Raw genomic sequence first — 16,054 nt, 5'->3', positions numbered from 1 at the left:
CTGTCCTTTTCTAGGAGCTCGGATGTGCTGCAGACACGCCCCGCCGCCCGAGTCCCACTGCCTGCACCGTGCGAGCGCGTCCCGCAGGGCCTCGGCCCCCTGCGCTCCCGAGCCTGCACGGGTCACCAAGCCCCGCACCCTCCGCAGCCACGCGCCGCCACACGGGCCCCGCCCCCGGGCCCCGCCCACCGGAGGGTCCCGCCCACCGGAGGGTCCCGCCCACCAGGCCGTCCCCAAACGGGCCCTCCAGCCAGGGCGAGCGTGGAGCCCCGGGATGCAGAGGCGCCCCGCTGCCACGCAGCGGCGCTTGCCGGGCGGCCCGGAAAGGCAGGGGAAGCCCTGCCCCGGCGAGCCGAGGCTTCCCCACCGCCCCTTGACCCCGGGGCCGCTTCACGCGCGGTCCCAGACCCGGGGCTGACTGGTTCGCGACTCTCCTGCCAATCAAACCCGGTTTTCCTCCGAACGGCCAGCTGACCAATCAGCGCGCGCGGAGCCTCCTTCGGCTCTTCGGCTCGTCGGCCGTTCGGCTCGTCGGCCGTTCGGCTCTTCGGCTCGTCGGCCCTTCGGCTCTTCGGCTCCTCGGCCGTTCGGCTCGTCGGCCGTTCGGCTCGTCGGCCGTTCGGCTCGTCGGCCTTCGCTGTGGCCGGGCCTTCCTGGGCCTTCCGCCTCGCTCCACCTCGTACTTCTCGTGCGTTGACTTTCCCCCTTTTTTCCCCCCCGACACTTCCGGGTCCTGCGTCGCTCCGGAAGCCCGTGGGCTCCGGAAGCCCGAGGAGCCCAGGCAAAGCCCAGCTTCGCGGGGAAGGTGTCGGGAAAAGTTGCGCGGAGCCGGGGCGTGGCGCAGAGTCCCCAGGTCAGTGGCGGCCGGCGGGGCGCGGGGCTGCGCGGGCTGCGGACGGTCGCCCTGTGCTGGGGCCGCCCCGGGCGCGGGCCGCCTGTCCTCGGGGAGGGGCACATCGGGGGGCGACCGGGGCAGAGGCACAGGGGAACCCGAGTCTCCTGCAGACACCCTAGGGCCGCGCCGGTAAAAGGAGCGGAGGCCGCCGGCGCGGGCTGGAGCTCGTGGCCCGCCGCGGAGGGGCTGTCCAGACACACCTCCCCAGCTTTTCCTCGCACGTGGCCGGGTGAGCTTGCCCTCTTAGGAACCTCTTCCTGTCGGGCAGGTTCCAAACTTGACTCCATTAGCAGAGGGCTCCCGTCAAGGGGTGCATGGGGTACCCCCTCCTCCCCCCCCCAAAAAAAAAGTGAGTATCCTTTAAGCTCCCCACATGTTTGAAATCCTAGGAACCGAAAAGCACTTTTAAGTTTTGTGGTGCAGGACGACCCACGGAGCATGTGGCTGATAACGTTGCTTGCAATGGGAAAGGGCTTTTCACAGGATGAGACCACGTTGGGGAACGTTCACATCCGACACGGAGCGTTCTGGGATGCTCCTTGAAAATGTTTTCACCTTATCAGTTTCAAGCAATTGCAGGGAGGCTGAGGCTCCATCCACACCAGTTTGTGGCCTAAACACCTTCCCCTAATAGGTTACCTTTAGTTCCACCTGCAGAATAAACTTGGGAGGGCTGACTTTTCCATTTTTCTTTTTCACTGTGTAGGCCCTCGCATCTCACCTGTGTTATCAGTTACTTGTGTGCAGAAAGATGAGAGTTGAATGATCTTGACCCAGAAGGAGATTTGAAAGACGACAGAGCGGTGGCATTGTTTGCAAAGTCAAAAAGAGAACCGCACATGTTTTTTTCTTTGAAAAAAGGAAAGGGGGTGGGTGAGTGAAACCAGGTAACAGAGCATGATAGAGAGAATGCCACGCTAAGTCAAGAAAATTGAGTCGCAGACCTGACTGGTGTTACTTCAGTTTCACCTCTTGGCCTTACTCTCTTCATTTTCAGAAATTAAGGGTTGCACTCAGCTTGTGGTTTTAAAACTGTTGCCTAGAACTGTAGAAATTCCCTGGAGCTGTGCAGGGGAGAGACCAAGCAGAAGAGCAGCTGCTTTATACGTTCTAATTGAAAAACAGGGTTCCTGTTAAAATTAAATTCATATCTTAGACTCGATGATCAGTGTTTCCTTCTAGCATTAAAACCCTGTTTCTTAAGATAAGCAGAATTTGTATTCAATATGCATTTGAGTTTTTTTAATAATGAATGATATATGCTCACGGTTAATTCATTACTAAAAGCCATAAGCATGTCTATATTCAATTTCATTTCTTGAATAGGTACAGATTTCTAATTTTTTTCTTTATGAGCATAATCGTAATTCCTTGTCTTTCTTCCCCCTCCCCTTGTATTTTAGCCATAAAATTTGTACTTATATTGAAGCTTGTAATCATCTTTGCAGTAGGGAGCGGGGAAAGTATTTCCCATTTGATGTATTTGGTACCTGACCCTTAAAGATGTTAGCACTTAGCCCAGCACTGCATTGCTAACTAATCACGTTCTGGGTACTGCACCCCCCCCTCCCCCCATTTTCCTCAGGGCATCCAGTAATTTTCATTTCTTTCCTTCTTGCACTCCACTGTGTTCAGGGCCTATAGTACAGGGACCATTTATGCCAAATGCACAACCTTTGTTTCTGGACAGAAGTTCTGCTCTGACTCACTCGCTCCTTTTTTTCCCCTCCTTTGATTATCTGGGTTGGGCAACCTATAAGGAAATTGAATGTTCCCTTTCTCTCTGTCCTGTGAAATGACAGCACTTTCTAAACATCCCATATTCCTCTTCGGTTCCTTTAGAATGTGGAAGACACATCAGAACAGCCCTGAACTCTTCCTCTGGCCCCCAGTCTGTAATCCAGCCCCCAGTGCTGCAAATGCCAGTGCTGTGAGTTTGACACCTTGGAGTGGATGCAGGGAAGAGGTGGGGGGGCACCCTCTGTCCTTTGCACTGTAGGCTCTTGATCGGCTTTTTCCTGACCTTGCCCACCTAGACAACCAAAATGCCCTTTTCTGTATTGCTTTTTATTTATATGCATATTTTTTTATCAGAGCACCCCCTTCTTATCTGTCTGTCACTAAGTTGAGATACAGTTTCACCCCCATTGGCTCTGCAGTAATTCTGTTTGCTTTGGTTGTGCATCGCCAGTCACTTCCAGTGTTAAAACAGATGAGTTGGTATTGCCCCTATTTTGCGTATAGTATGTCTTCATAATAGTTGAATGGATGTTCATACCTCATTGTTTTGCCCACTTTCTTTGTGCAGGTTTAATAGTCAGTCTCTCCGAATGGTCCTCTGACCACATGTAGAGGCAAAGAGGGAATGACACTCATCCCAGCAACTTGGGCAACTTGACCACATTCCTTTCATTTCTTTCCCCATCTACAGTCCTGAGAGCGACGAGCAGTCTGGTCTTGAGGGAAAAAATTGTGCTTTGACCGCTGCGGCATTGAATTTGATCCAAGCTTACCAAATAGCCATACTTGTGTGTTCCACAGTTTCTGTAGCGTTTACCAGAAAGTTACTAATTGCCAGCTTGACCTTAAACAGCGGAGTTAATCTTGTCAAGCTTTAATTTTTGTCTTCTTAAGATGGACATGATAATAATTACTGTGTTCTGAGAATTAAATGAGATATAGAATGTAAAGACAACATACATAGTATATATCAGATGGTACCTCCTCCTCTTCCATTGCTTGCACCTCTGTTCCTTTGTGGATATTTCCACATTCCCTCGAGTGCCATAAAATGTGGAATGAAATGTGTGTTCCAATAATTTTCAAGTCATTTAGAGTTTTCTTCTTAGGCAATCAGATCTTAAAGCCCTTTTTTTAATTTATAGACTCCTTAAAGATCTAGTTGCTTCAGTGTTTCATGTGGCTTGTTTGTTCTTTTTCTTCCTTTTCCAAGGTTTCCTAAAACAATTCCTGTAAGGATTCTAGATCGATAGAATTTTTACAGCTGTTTGTTTATCTTATTTTTTGAACTCCTAAAAGGTATAGTGTGGTAAAATGACTCGTCCAGAGTCACACAGCCTGTTGGGGATTGTGGGCTAGAACAGAACTGATCAGAATCAGTGTAACTCTTCTTCCCCCACATTCATTCGGACATCTGTTCTTTATTTTCAGAGTGGGCTTTCTCTGTTAAATACTTAGAAGTATCAACTTTCTGAAAGAAAAGATTATGAGTGCCATGCTGCTCTCTTAAAAATGTATTTATGAAGGTAGGTCAAGGTATTGGAAATTCTTTGTTAAGGTCTAAAAAACTACTTTCTGTTAATTTTAGGTACTTGAATGCATAGACCGTAAATGAAATAGGGACAGTACTCAATTGCGTGTAAGACTAATTAACTTCTTGAAGATTGAAGCGTTGAGCGGAGCTCCCGCTTCTCTCCAAAAAAAAAAAAAAAGTCCCCTCGGCTAGGGCAAGTCACTTATCCTTGTTCGTCTTTTTGCAAAATATACATTTTGTTTTGAAGTGTATTCTTCAGATATATTTTAGAAACATTGTGCGGTGTACCCTCTGTCACCCCCCAAAAAGAAAAATCCCGTTTGGATTTTGATGAGGACTGCATTTCACTTCAGAGGGATCTAGAAATCTGGTGTCTGTAATTTTTAAAATTCCGCAAAGTGTCTTCTCTATATCCAGATGAGCACAACTGGGATTTCTAACATCAGACACTACAAAGTTTCACTATAAACTAGTGAAACTTTGTATCTGATGCAAGTGAGCAAGAAACAGTAGTGGCGAGTCAGTTAGCACGTCTGTGGCAGAAGTGGGATTTGAACTCACTGTTGATTTCTCGGCCTGTTCACAGGGCCACAGGTCGCAGTGTTCTAATGGGTCTCAGCCATCGCTTTTTTTCTCTTTTGCTCACGTTTGAAATGTTGTGGGAATCAGTGTCCTATTAAATCCCTCTTTGATGCATGTCCCATTTATTAGTATTGATTTCAATACAATGGACAGTAAATCTATCTGACTACACAGAGGAAATAGTCGGGAGTTGGTTCAAAGCTGAAGATCTCCAGTTTAAGAACTTTATTCACTTAACCTCGTAATGTGAAATGCTAGCTCATTTTTTTTTTTTTAAACCTACAAGGAAACAATGAACATACGGTCCCATCCACTTTGATGGCTAGAAACCTTAGGATAGAGGCAGCAGCATCCTCATACTAAAAATTAGTTGATCGCTGTGTATCTGGGAAAAGCTAGCCTGGCAGGGGGTGCATAGGTGGGTTTCATGCCTTCGGGATAACTTGGGAATCACGTGTTTCTGCTGACAAAGTTTACAGGGCTGTAATTCTAAATGTAGACTTTCTGGAGGCAGCATGCTTTGACAAATATGCCTAATGGTAATACATCTAGCACTGAGAGTCTCGGAACAGGTCAATAATAGCGTGTATATTGATAGCAGTGTAGGAGATGTTACTCGGTATTGTAGCTAAAAATCCATGCTCTCCCCTTAATCATAATTACATTAATATTGACAGGCCCTCGACAATACCCACATTATTATTGATAGATTTCTGTCAATAACATGTTTTTAAATAAAATATATCCATTCATAATTTGTACGGCACTCAATGAAAGCTCTGGACTACATCCTGAAAAATTCTCCCATCTTCCGTGAGATGCAGTCCTTCGTTTTGGTTTCAGAATGTGATTTAGGTGACTGTGTTTTATTTGGGGGAAAGTAAAGCACCGAAGGAAAGCCTGCGTTATGTAAGGGATGAGGTGGTGTGTCCCTGCTCTGAGGAAGCACAGTTCAGGTTTGTTTGGGTTCTTTTCGGTGAAAGAAAAGCCATGTAATAAGTCTCGTGATCAAATGTCAGCAGGAGACCTTCTTGATAGTTTCTAGATCGTTGTGTCTTAAACATGTTTATCCGACAAGTTAATCACACTAACCCTAGTAGTTGCTGCACTTTTTATCTGGTCTTGATTTTGCCTTAAGCATCATTTTCACATGGCCTCTCCTGCACTAATCACTGATGTGATGTTGTGCCAATTACTTTTAGTTCATTATTTAGTTAATTAATAAAAGTCCCTTTTCGCGGTCATAAATGTTTTCCCCTGTGTTAGCCTTTTAGAATCTTAAATAAGTCAAGTTTGGGGAGGGAGAGGGTGATCTTTTGTGTATCAAAAGAATGAGGTTTCGTGGCAGAAGAGGACAAAGCTTTACCTGTGTTGGGCATTCTAGAAAAATCAGTTTAAATTACATCGGATGGCGTTTCAATTCAAAACAATCACAACTTTTAAAATAAAGATAAGCTTGCCATTTTTTTTTTTTTTAATTCAAGTGTGAGACTACTTTTGCGTACCTAGATGCTAACCTATCGGAACCAATAATACGGGGACTGTTAAAGCTTACTTGAATTCTTGACAGGAAAGCAGAACTAGACTGGCCAACAGTGGGGCTTGGATGACAATCCGTGTGGTTTACGAAGAGTCGAGTCGGGGCTTTCCGATTCAACAACGTGAGAACACCGTCATCCTCTTTTTGATTTTCTTGGTTCTTCATGAAGCAGGTTACATTCCTTTGACTTTTTCAGAACGTGGTAAGCACCTTACTTAGTTCAGGCCCTTGAATTTGTGCAGGAGCCCTGGAGCTGGTGGTCTCCGTGAGCCGCCATCTCACCGAACTGTGCCATCAGATGAATCCTCTAAGGTTTATGTGCTGTTATGTGTCTTTTATTCACACCTACACAATCAGTGCAATTTCCTTAAAATAGGGTCTTTTTACAGTGGGTGGTGTCTTCAGCCAATCCCTCCTGCCAAATCGCTTTGATCACAGCCAGTGACTTGTTTCTCTGCCTCCACATAACAAGTGCGATCACCAAGGACGTTGCTCAGGGTGGAATCCACCCCTGGATCTCCCAGATAGACCGTGGCCAGTCTTCCCGGTCTTCACCTTTCTGGGGCTGGCACAGCCTGTGCCCTTGCCTTAAATGCCGTTTTTCTCTTTTCTGCCTCGGAAGTTTGGTGGCCTGTGATGGTGTTTTCACGTTTCGAGATCCATTCTTTGCTCAGAGATCAATGACCAGTCCTGATAACAATAGTATCCTATTCCTTCAAAAATGCCTGGTATTTGGTAGCCACTCCGTAAATACCAGTGAAATTGAGTAGCCGTTTGTCAGCTAGAATTCACTAACACACAAGCTGCTTACATTATATTGAGAATAACTGGATGTGATTTCAAGGCCTTTATGGCACTTTTCTGTGCTCCATACCTTAGGGGCAGACATTGCACAGCAGTGGAGGGAAGAGGTTCCATAATCAGATGAATCGCACTTGTAGTTATTTCGATTTCACCAGTTCCGTCTGCTCCTGGGCACTACCCTTCTCTAAAGCCAGTATTGTAGAATCAGAGGGGAGAGGAGGAGGAACCGAACGTGGTGTGTGGGGAATGGACCAAGGCTGGACCCTATCTTGGACTGTCTGTACCACACTGGGTTCAGCGAAGCCCCCAGAGAGTCAGATGTTATCAGCATCCCTTCCCTGAGGTGTCTCTCCTTCCAGATAGCAAGCGCAACCGTGTTGGTGGGGGTTAAATAACCAAGGGGACAGGTCATGCTGGGACCCAGCCCATTCTCTCAGAATCCCCACTCCATCTTGTCCTCCAGGTAACATGCAGGTGAAGAGCGGGAGGTGTTTCCCCAGAACTGCCTACGCTTCTTGCCGTCTGGCGTACACACACACACACACACACACTGATGTCATCATTGTCACTGTTTAACTGCTACAGTTATTTTTTCATATGTAGCCAGTACTTCCTGGCGAAAACAGTGCTTTTACGACAGTTTGACGGAAGCACTCGAATGCGTAATAATGAAGATTTCAGTGTTTTGAAATGAGATTTGCCAAAAATCGACTCAAAGTCTTCTTGTGCCCAGCCCTAGCCCAAGCAGAAATAATAATAATATAATAATCATAATAATACCGCTTTCGTTTCCAAACCACTGTCATAACATTATCTGCTTTAATCTCGGCAACTTTGTGAGGTAGCTATTATTTCCAACTTTTTGAAGAATCTGAGGCTAGTGACTTTTCTTAAGATCACAAAGCAAATAAATAACAGAGCTGGAACTTGAGCCCAGGTCCGACAGGGTTTAAATCTGCTTTTTCCCATGTAAGCACAGTTACCTAAATAGAAATGTAAAGCATGGTCTATTCCACTTGAACGAACTACAGTGTATAATGGACAGTGTCTGTTCTGTGTTTACAAGTAAAAGAACTCACAGGAATGATGAAAATGTTGGGAAATAAGACCTAAAACAAAAAAATAGAGCAACAAATTATTCATTTGGAAGAGGAAAGGCTAAGAACAGTTTAATAATAGCCTTTGGTCTAGTAAAGAGTCTCCTGTAGGGAGGAGAACGGGCCCAGCTGTTCTTAATCTGCCCTGAGGCCAGGCCTGGGGAGAAAAAGAGGGAAGAAAAAAATGTTAAACTGTAACAGAAGGGATAAGAAAATTTCTGATAATAAAGATTGTTAAATATTGGCTTGGTTAGAGAGTGTGTTAAGTCTCCTTTTCTGGCAGCTATCAAAAATTCCTATCTCTACTAAGTGTTCTTAAGTATGATTCATCCAGAAACAATGGATTTGAAATAAATGATTCCTCTGAGAAACCACTCCCTCTGACCAGCTTCTCACTAAATGTAAGTAAGGAGTCTGAGGAAAAAAGATAGCGCCCCTCACCATCCAGTTCATCTAAGATGCTCTCCCAATATTCAGTCAATATACTGAGCAGTTACTGAAGTACTCCTTTGCACACAGGTTCAACAGACGTTTATTGAGCAGCTACTATGAGCCCATCTTTATGGTAAATCATGTAAGACAATAATTATTCATCAATCACAATCGGAAACTGTGACGCTAGTATTTCAAGAGACATAAATGGGCACAACTGGCTCTCTACTGCAGGTCATATAGTCCATGTGCTTCTCAGCTGAACGAAATAGCAGTTCACGCGGGTCCATATGGAGAGGCTGAGGGACAGAGCTGGTCGTATGGGCTTATATTGACGTCCAGCATGGTCGGAGCTTTCCACGAGTAGTTCAGCAAAAAGAGAGCTTCCCATGTCTTGCTGACCACAGGACATCAAATCTGGCAATGATGTGGGCACTGTTACAACAGAAGCTTTACAAGTACCATATTCCCACATATGAATGAGTAGAATTTTGCATGAAAAAAACTGAAGTAGGTATCAGAGTCACTTTGTAGGTGGCAGGTGCTTTGAGAAGTTAACTGTAAGATAAGGTTCTTCCCTTAACTAGTGTATAGTTACATTAGGAGAAGATGCATTTACGGGACTGAAATCGCAGCACAGATGGTGGAGGGCGGAAGTGGGTGGGACACAGTTGCTGCTGAGTTAACAATGGTACTCGTGCTAGTGGGGGACAGTTACAAGGTTCTCATGGAGAATATTGAAGGGCAGGCAGTTGAGGGCAGCGGGAGTGGTTGGTAGAGAAGATGAGTGTTTTAGGTACCTGAGAAAAGACAGGCAGGACTGAAGGGTCTGGAATTAAAAGCTCCTCTGGGGAAGAGTGGGTTAGATGGTTGCAGAGCTGGAGGCGGACTTGGGCTCAGTTAGGGCTGAGACGTTTGTGCTTTATCCCAGGGGTCACCTGAGGTAAAGAGGTGATTTGGTTAAGTCTGGGGAAATAGTTTTGTAGCCTTCAGTTTACTTATGAGGTTTTTTAAAAATAATGTTTTAGGTTTTGTGGTTTTTTTTACCCCTTAATTACATAAATGATGTAAGTTAATTAGAGCAAATTTGTAAACTGCAGAAAAGCGAGAAAAATAGACAATTAAAAAGTAGTTTATGTACAGTACATAAAATACCAAACTAGTGTGTGTACAGTACGTAAAGGCTTAGAAAGAGGGAGCACGGGGTGGTAAGGGAACAGCAGAGGCAGCTAACCTAAATTTAGGGAATCAGGAGGAAGTGATGTCTAAGTCAGTACTTAAAAACTTAGTATCGTTTTTCAGCTAACAAATGGGAACATACTTTTTCCAGGTGGAGGGGACAGATAGGGAAATGTCCACTGCTAAACAAGAGAAGGGGGCGCCTTATGACTAGAGGTCAAAGCATGAGAGAGGAAAGCACGTTAGGGGTACATTTGGGGTAGTTTATGTTTTCGAAGGATTGCAGTGCGGGAGGAGTCAAAAGGTGGGATTAGACCGGTTAGATGTAATCCAGGGGAGAGGTGAGAGCAGTGGAATTTTGGGAAAGGCTTGCCGGGGAGGGGATAGAGTAATGAATGGCTTCGAAAAATATTTTGGACAAAGAACAGACCTTGGGGATTAATTTGGTTTGTAGAGTGAGGAAAGAGAACTCTGTCTTAAGCCCCTTTCTTTCCTGCAGCTCCTGGCTAGTATGAGGCAAGGATTTTGCAGAAGAACAAGCAGCCAGAATCCCCAGTGCTCTAGGCTGTGGAGTCCTGAGGAAGCCACAGGAAGGGGAAAAAGGTAAGATCACCCCAGAGGGCGGCTGGCATCCATGGGTGAGAAGCATTACTGCTCGGTGTCTGGTTTGAGAGACGAGCACTGAAGTACGACCTATTACATATTATGGTAGTCAGTTTGGTGTCTTAAACTGGAACTTGGTAGCCGTCTAGTCTTCTGCCACTCAGTCATCTACGATCCATGGGTAATGGAACATCTTCCCTCCTAAAACTCTCTTTCTCAAAGGTATTCCGATTTTAAGAAGTACCACTTTATTTTAGGATGCACTTTTCAGTCCCTTTGACGTCTAACAAATGACATCTTTTTAGTAAAAATCATAAAGTGATAGAATTTTGTCTTCAGCCCTAACTTGATGAGAGAAGAAACCAAGGCAGGGATTAGGTGAAATGACTTGTCCAAGGTCACAGGGCCAGTGGTGGCCATGAACTTCGGGGGGACCCCTGCCTCCCTGTAACTGGGGTTTCTTTCTGTCCGTACATTGGGCCTCTCCGAGGCCTAGACATCATGCTCAAGCTCTGTGTTGAGGGCGCATTTTAGAAAGTCAGTGTAAACAGATTTCCTATCACAGCTTGGATTAGCCCATTCATTAATGAAATGGGAAACGTCTGACTGGTCTGGACCCTCCGTGACGGCAGCGGCCACTGAATTTCATCACACGTAACAGGCAGTTAATAAACGCGTTTTGAGTCAGTCAGTCATACCTAGCTAACCATCCATCAGCTTTTTCTATTTCACTTTAAAAGATTTTTGTCCCTTTAGCACCGACTTGTTTCCTTAGTGTGTTTGTGAAATGATCTTAGAAGATGTATTTTAATCATAGTTCTTGTAGAAAGAGTACGAGTTGTACCTTTTTAGTACCTTAATAATGACATTTCTGCATCCATGTTGCTTTGTGCTAGTATTTATTTTCTGCAGTTGTGTAGTAGAATAATAAACACTGTTCCTGACTTTTTTTTTTCCTGCCTTCCTTTACAAATACGTCGGAGATTTAGTGACTTGTTCAAAACTATACCTTTGGAGTCAGTACCCGAGCTGGAGGTTAAACTGAGGTGTTGACTTAGCGTCCATCACAATGTTCCGTGTAGTTTATTTGTGAAGTTCCCGTGTGTCCCCATCGGTCATGTTCCTGTTCCGCCTCACTATGGCTGTGTAGCTGCAGGATTTTCTTATCTCCCTGCTAAATGAACCGCGGAGCATTACAGACAGCTGCATTTGTGGCAGTGGTATGCAACGTGCTGAACCTGTTATTCCTTTGATGAGGAGGGCCCCACCCCCCCAAAAAAAAGGAAAGAAAGAAAAGAAAGGAGGGAAGGAGAAGAGAGGAGAAAGAAAAAGAAGTTGCGAGTAAGAAATGACTGTTCGCGGTTTTGTTTGGACACTACCGAAAGGCCCGTCTGTGTGTCCTGTGTCCTTTTTGCTCACCGTTTTCCAAGTGTAAATTGAGATGATACAGTATTGCTGCCATCTGATGACGTTTCCGAATTGTGCTTTTTCCCAGAGACCGTTGGAGAAGGCATGGCTTCCAGAGAAGAGACTCCGGAGAGTACACACCGGGTGCTGAGAATAAGTCAGCTGGACGCGCTCGAACTGAACAAGGCCCTAGAGCAGCTGGTTTGGTCCCAGTTTACTCAGTGCTTCCACGGCTTCAAGCCAGGGCTCTTAGCCTGCTTTGAGCCAGAGCTGAAAGCGTTCCTGTGGCTTTTCTTGTGGAGGTTCACCCTTTACTCTAAAAATGCCACCGTGGGACAGTCCGTTTTAAACATTCAGTACAAAAACGATTTTTCCCCGACCCTGAGATACCAGCCGCCAAGTAAAAACCAGAAGCTCTGGTTTGCTGTCTGTACAATTGGTGGGAAGTGGTTAGAGGAACGATGCTATGATTTATTTCGACACCGTCACTTAGCGTCATTCGGAAAAGCCAAACAGTGTGTGACTTTTATGGTTGGGCTTTGGAAGTTAGGTGAGCTGCTGAATTTCTTGCTTTTCCTCCAAAGAGGCAAGTTTGCAACTTTGACCGAACGTCTCCTGGGCATGCGTTCCGTCTTTTGCAAGCCCCAGAGCGTGCGTGAGGTTGGCTTCGAGTACATGAACAGGGAGCTCCTCTGGCACGGTTTTGCCGAGTTCCTCATTTTCCTCTTACCTCTCATCAACATCCAGAAGCTGAAGGCCAGGTTGTCTTCCTGGAGCATCCCTCTCACGGGGGCCCCTGACGGTGACAGCACACCCGCCACCAGCGGCCGCCAGTGTGCTCTGTGCGGGGAGTGGCCCACCATGCCACACACCATAGGCTGTGAGCACATCTTCTGCTACTACTGTGTGAAGAGCAGCTTCTTATTTGACGTGTACTTCACGTGTCCTAAGTGTGGCACAGAGGTCCACAGCGTGCAGCCGCTGAAATCGGGACTCGAGGTGTCAGAGGTGAACGCCCTTTAGCGACAAGAGAGGGCTTCCCCTGAGGAAAACTGCCTTCGGTTTAGATCCTCTGCGTTAGTCATCCTGCGCGTACTGTTTAGGTGTCGTGGATGAGGGTGTGCCCTCCGCAGCCTCTCTCTTCCCTTGCTTGCCCCACATGACTAAATTCTCTTCACTGGAGTCCACCTGATTCTTAGTATATTCTGTAAAGAATAATGTGTGTGTGTTGTCTTGTTTGCTTAATTATTGCCTTCAATCTTTCATGTCAAGAATAATGGATGGTTTTGTCAGATGACTGCGAAGAATGGCCTTTGTTTTGCTCTTCTGGAAAAAGCGTAGACTCTAAAAGTAAAAGATTTCGGAGACTCTGGGAGGAGTGTGCATTTCTTTATTTTCAGAGATGGTGTTGTAACATCATAATATGACAATGCTAAGCCCCGGTTGTTTTAAACCTTAGGATCTGAAGGCCCAGTGGTAACTGTAAGCTTTCCTGGAAGCCAGGAGGCAGAGCGATGGCGGTCAGAAGCAGAACGCTTACGTCCTACCAGCTTCCTGATCCCCCTGGCGTGTCAGCCTCTTGCCTAGTAGTTCAGCGAAGTCTCAGCTCACTGTCGTTGGTCTGCCTGGGATTATGTGCACATTTCGAAACCACGATGGAAAAGTTCTCTTTGTGAACTCCAATGGGGGTGACGTCCCCTCACGTGTACCACGTGAACCTGAAGTAGGAGAGGAGGCCGTTGGCTGCAGGAAACAGGTGCTGCCCTAAGCGCAGTGGGAGGTGGACAGGTAGAGACGGCAGGCGCCTCCCAGAGTGGACCTGTGTCGTCTTTATCCCGAAAGTCTAAGCCGTCTTCACTTGGCCAGCACCTAGCGTGATAAGGATATTAGTAAGGAACTGAATGGGGGTCTCAGATTTGAAAAGATTAAATATGGTTCACATTTTGTTACACCAACGGTTTGGTTACAGTGTTACGTTGATAGCAGAAGGAATTCTCTGTAGGCGCCCCTAGTGCCATAATTTTAATATGAAAACAGCCCTTTACATGCAGGAGTATCCTGACTGACAGAATTTCAGTGTTATGAAGCGTTTATTTTTTCCCACAGACCCTGATGGCACGTAGTACAATGTAAACATTTTAATTATTTTATTTATCATCGGCCATCCACTGGGTGATAACCCCCGTGAGATCACGCACTGGCTGCTGTGTCCGTCCCTGGAGAACCAGGGTCTCCTCGGTTCCAGCACAGACGCTTCGTTCGCCAAAGGACTCATGCCCACCCCGCAGACGGGTCAGCAGGGGTTTGCAGTGCAGGGTGGTCGTCAGGTAGCCACACCGGGACCAAGTGCAGAGCAGCAGGAATAGGCAGGGGGAGGAGTCCTAAGGGCCTGAGGGCCTGGCCAGCCCGGGGGGCGCCCTGCTGCCAGTGCTGTCTGCTGGGGTGTCCCGCACGGGGCTCACGTCCCGGGGAGGTGGGCTCTGGGGAGGGCGTGCCTCGGGCAGGCGCTGGCAGCTGAGGCCGGGGGCCCATGCCACTCCCTGCACCAGGCCGCAAGCCCATCCTTGGAGGAGGAGCTGGTGGCTCTCCTCATGGGGGCCACATGGAATACTGTCTCCCCGTGTTTTTCTTTGTAGTTTCCCTTTGTCGATTTTCCTGCTTGGAAGGGCACTTGGCACACAGCACACCGGTGGTCGGTAGTGTCCTACTTTGAATCGGGGTGTGACTGGCTTGTGCATTCAGGTGCTGCCTCAGGATCCCCGTGTCCCTTCAGAGACGCAGGCCCGTGGGCCCAGCAGCGTGACAGTCCCTGCTCCCGCTCCCTGCCAGAGACTGGCGTCTGTCCCCACGCCCCTGCGGCCTCGGGGCTCGTGGTTCAGGACAACTGGGGGGTGTTTAGCTGCATATGTTTCCACTTCAGCCTCGAACCTAGCCATCAGCTATGAGCGTCTCCCCGTGGGGAGATCAGAGCTACAGTAACGTTTTTCTTCTCTCTCGCATGCACTGGTTCTCTAATCAGGCTCGCTACTTGTGTATTTAGTGTATCCGAGTGGCTTCGGGAATCATACCTGAAATACTAAGTGTCAGTTGAAGCTAACACAGGCGCACAGGCGCGTGCTGCTCCCTCACCCCAACTCCCTGTCTTCAGTACTTAGTGATTGTGGGGTCGGGGACAAGTCTGTTTAACTTCTCGGAGATTTAATTTGATCAGCCTGTGAAATGGGCATTCGGTAACGTCTACCTGTTAAGACTGCAATGGGAATTAACTTAAACTCCTTCCCTCAGAAATTATTTACTGACCCCCTGGAGGCATCTTCTGTACTCAGAGATGCTTTCATGAATAAAACAAAACCCTGCTCTCATGGGGTTGACATTCTCGGAGGGGTGATAGACAATAAGCACATGTGTAAGAATTTTAAATGTTGGAAGTGCTCTGAAGAAGTCCTGGAGAAAACGTACCAGGCCGAGGGGTTGGACCCTGACAGGGGATTCTGTACGGTATTGTCAGCATGCTCACAGGAGGTCTCCCTGAGCAGTTGAAATTGGAACAGAACTGAATGAAATGAGGGAGAAAGCCAAGCAGAGACGGGGTGCCAGGATAAGGAAGGAGCAGTGCCCCATCACTGAGATGAGGGTCCTTTGCCCGAACAGCAAGAAATCCGAGTGGGGTGAGGAGACGGGTTGGTGGGGGAGCCAGGCTCAGGCTGCGCAGCCGGGCTGAGGCAAGATCTGGATGGATTCTACGTAGGAGCAAGCCAGTCGAAGCTTTAAACAGAAGTGACATGAAATTTATATTTTTGAAAGATCACTGAAGGATGTATGCAGGGGTATGAGCAAACGCAAGAATTCCAGGTCAAGGGCCACAGCACATAATCAGTCGGTTTGAGCCGCGGTTGTCACTGCTATTAGGGCTGTGGCATGGTACAGTGTCACTCTCTGTCATGGTCAGAAACCTGGAGGTCCACAGACCTTGGGAAACCGAGATGCACGGTGTAGGTTGCACACGCCAAAGCTGGACTCCCAAGCTCGGTCATCTCATCCCCATGTACAAGCTGCCTCCCCGCTAGTAGAATTCCAATGAACTTGCACCAACCAATGAAAACTAACAGGTAAGAGGGAGGGAGAAAACCAGTGAAAACAGGTATGTTTACAATAACGAGACATAAGAGAAAACCAGTATCAACTAAAAATAATTTTTAAAACAAGCTATAATCTGGTACCATTTAGAGTAAGGACATCCA

At 46.9% G+C, this 16,054-nt stretch overlaps 1 protein-coding gene across 8 annotated transcripts; it reads left to right on the top strand.

Annotated features, from left to right (window-relative positions):
• Nucleotides 1–231: 231 nt before the first annotated feature.
• On the top strand, nucleotides 232–13,187 carry PEX2 (peroxisomal biogenesis factor 2). 8 transcript variants are annotated; one of them, XM_081070537.1, is made up of 6 exons: nucleotides 627–853; nucleotides 4,067–4,161; nucleotides 6,322–6,493; nucleotides 8,712–8,766; nucleotides 10,303–10,406; nucleotides 11,902–13,187. In XM_081070537.1, the coding sequence occupies exon 6, from the start codon at nucleotides 11,919–11,921 to the stop codon at nucleotides 12,834–12,836; it is 918 nt and encodes a 305-aa protein (XP_080926663.1). In that variant the 5' UTR covers nucleotides 627–853; nucleotides 4,067–4,161; nucleotides 6,322–6,493; nucleotides 8,712–8,766; nucleotides 10,303–10,406; nucleotides 11,902–11,918; the 3' UTR covers nucleotides 12,837–13,187. The 8 variants fall into 8 exon arrangements, with proteins under 8 accessions (XP_080926659.1, XP_080926662.1, XP_080926664.1 ...); XM_081070534.1 differs by lacking the exon at nucleotides 8,712–8,766; XM_081070536.1 differs by lacking the exons at nucleotides 4,067–4,161; nucleotides 6,322–6,493 and having other exon boundaries at nucleotides 614–853.
• The last annotated feature ends 2,867 nt before the right edge of the window (nucleotides 13,188–16,054 follow it).

Source organism: Rhinolophus hipposideros (genome assembly GCF_964194185.1).
Source record: "Rhinolophus hipposideros genome assembly, chromosome: 13".
NCBI lineage: Eukaryota > Metazoa > Chordata > Mammalia > Chiroptera > Rhinolophidae > Rhinolophus > Rhinolophus hipposideros.
This window is presented reverse-complemented; position numbering and strand designations above follow the sequence as displayed.

Bases quoted from the DNA above. Each gene is read 5' to 3' on its own strand.
- PEX2 (XM_081070533.1), top strand. From the start codon at position 11,919: ATGGCTTCCAGAGAAGAGACTCCGGAGAGTACACACCGGGTGCTGAGA.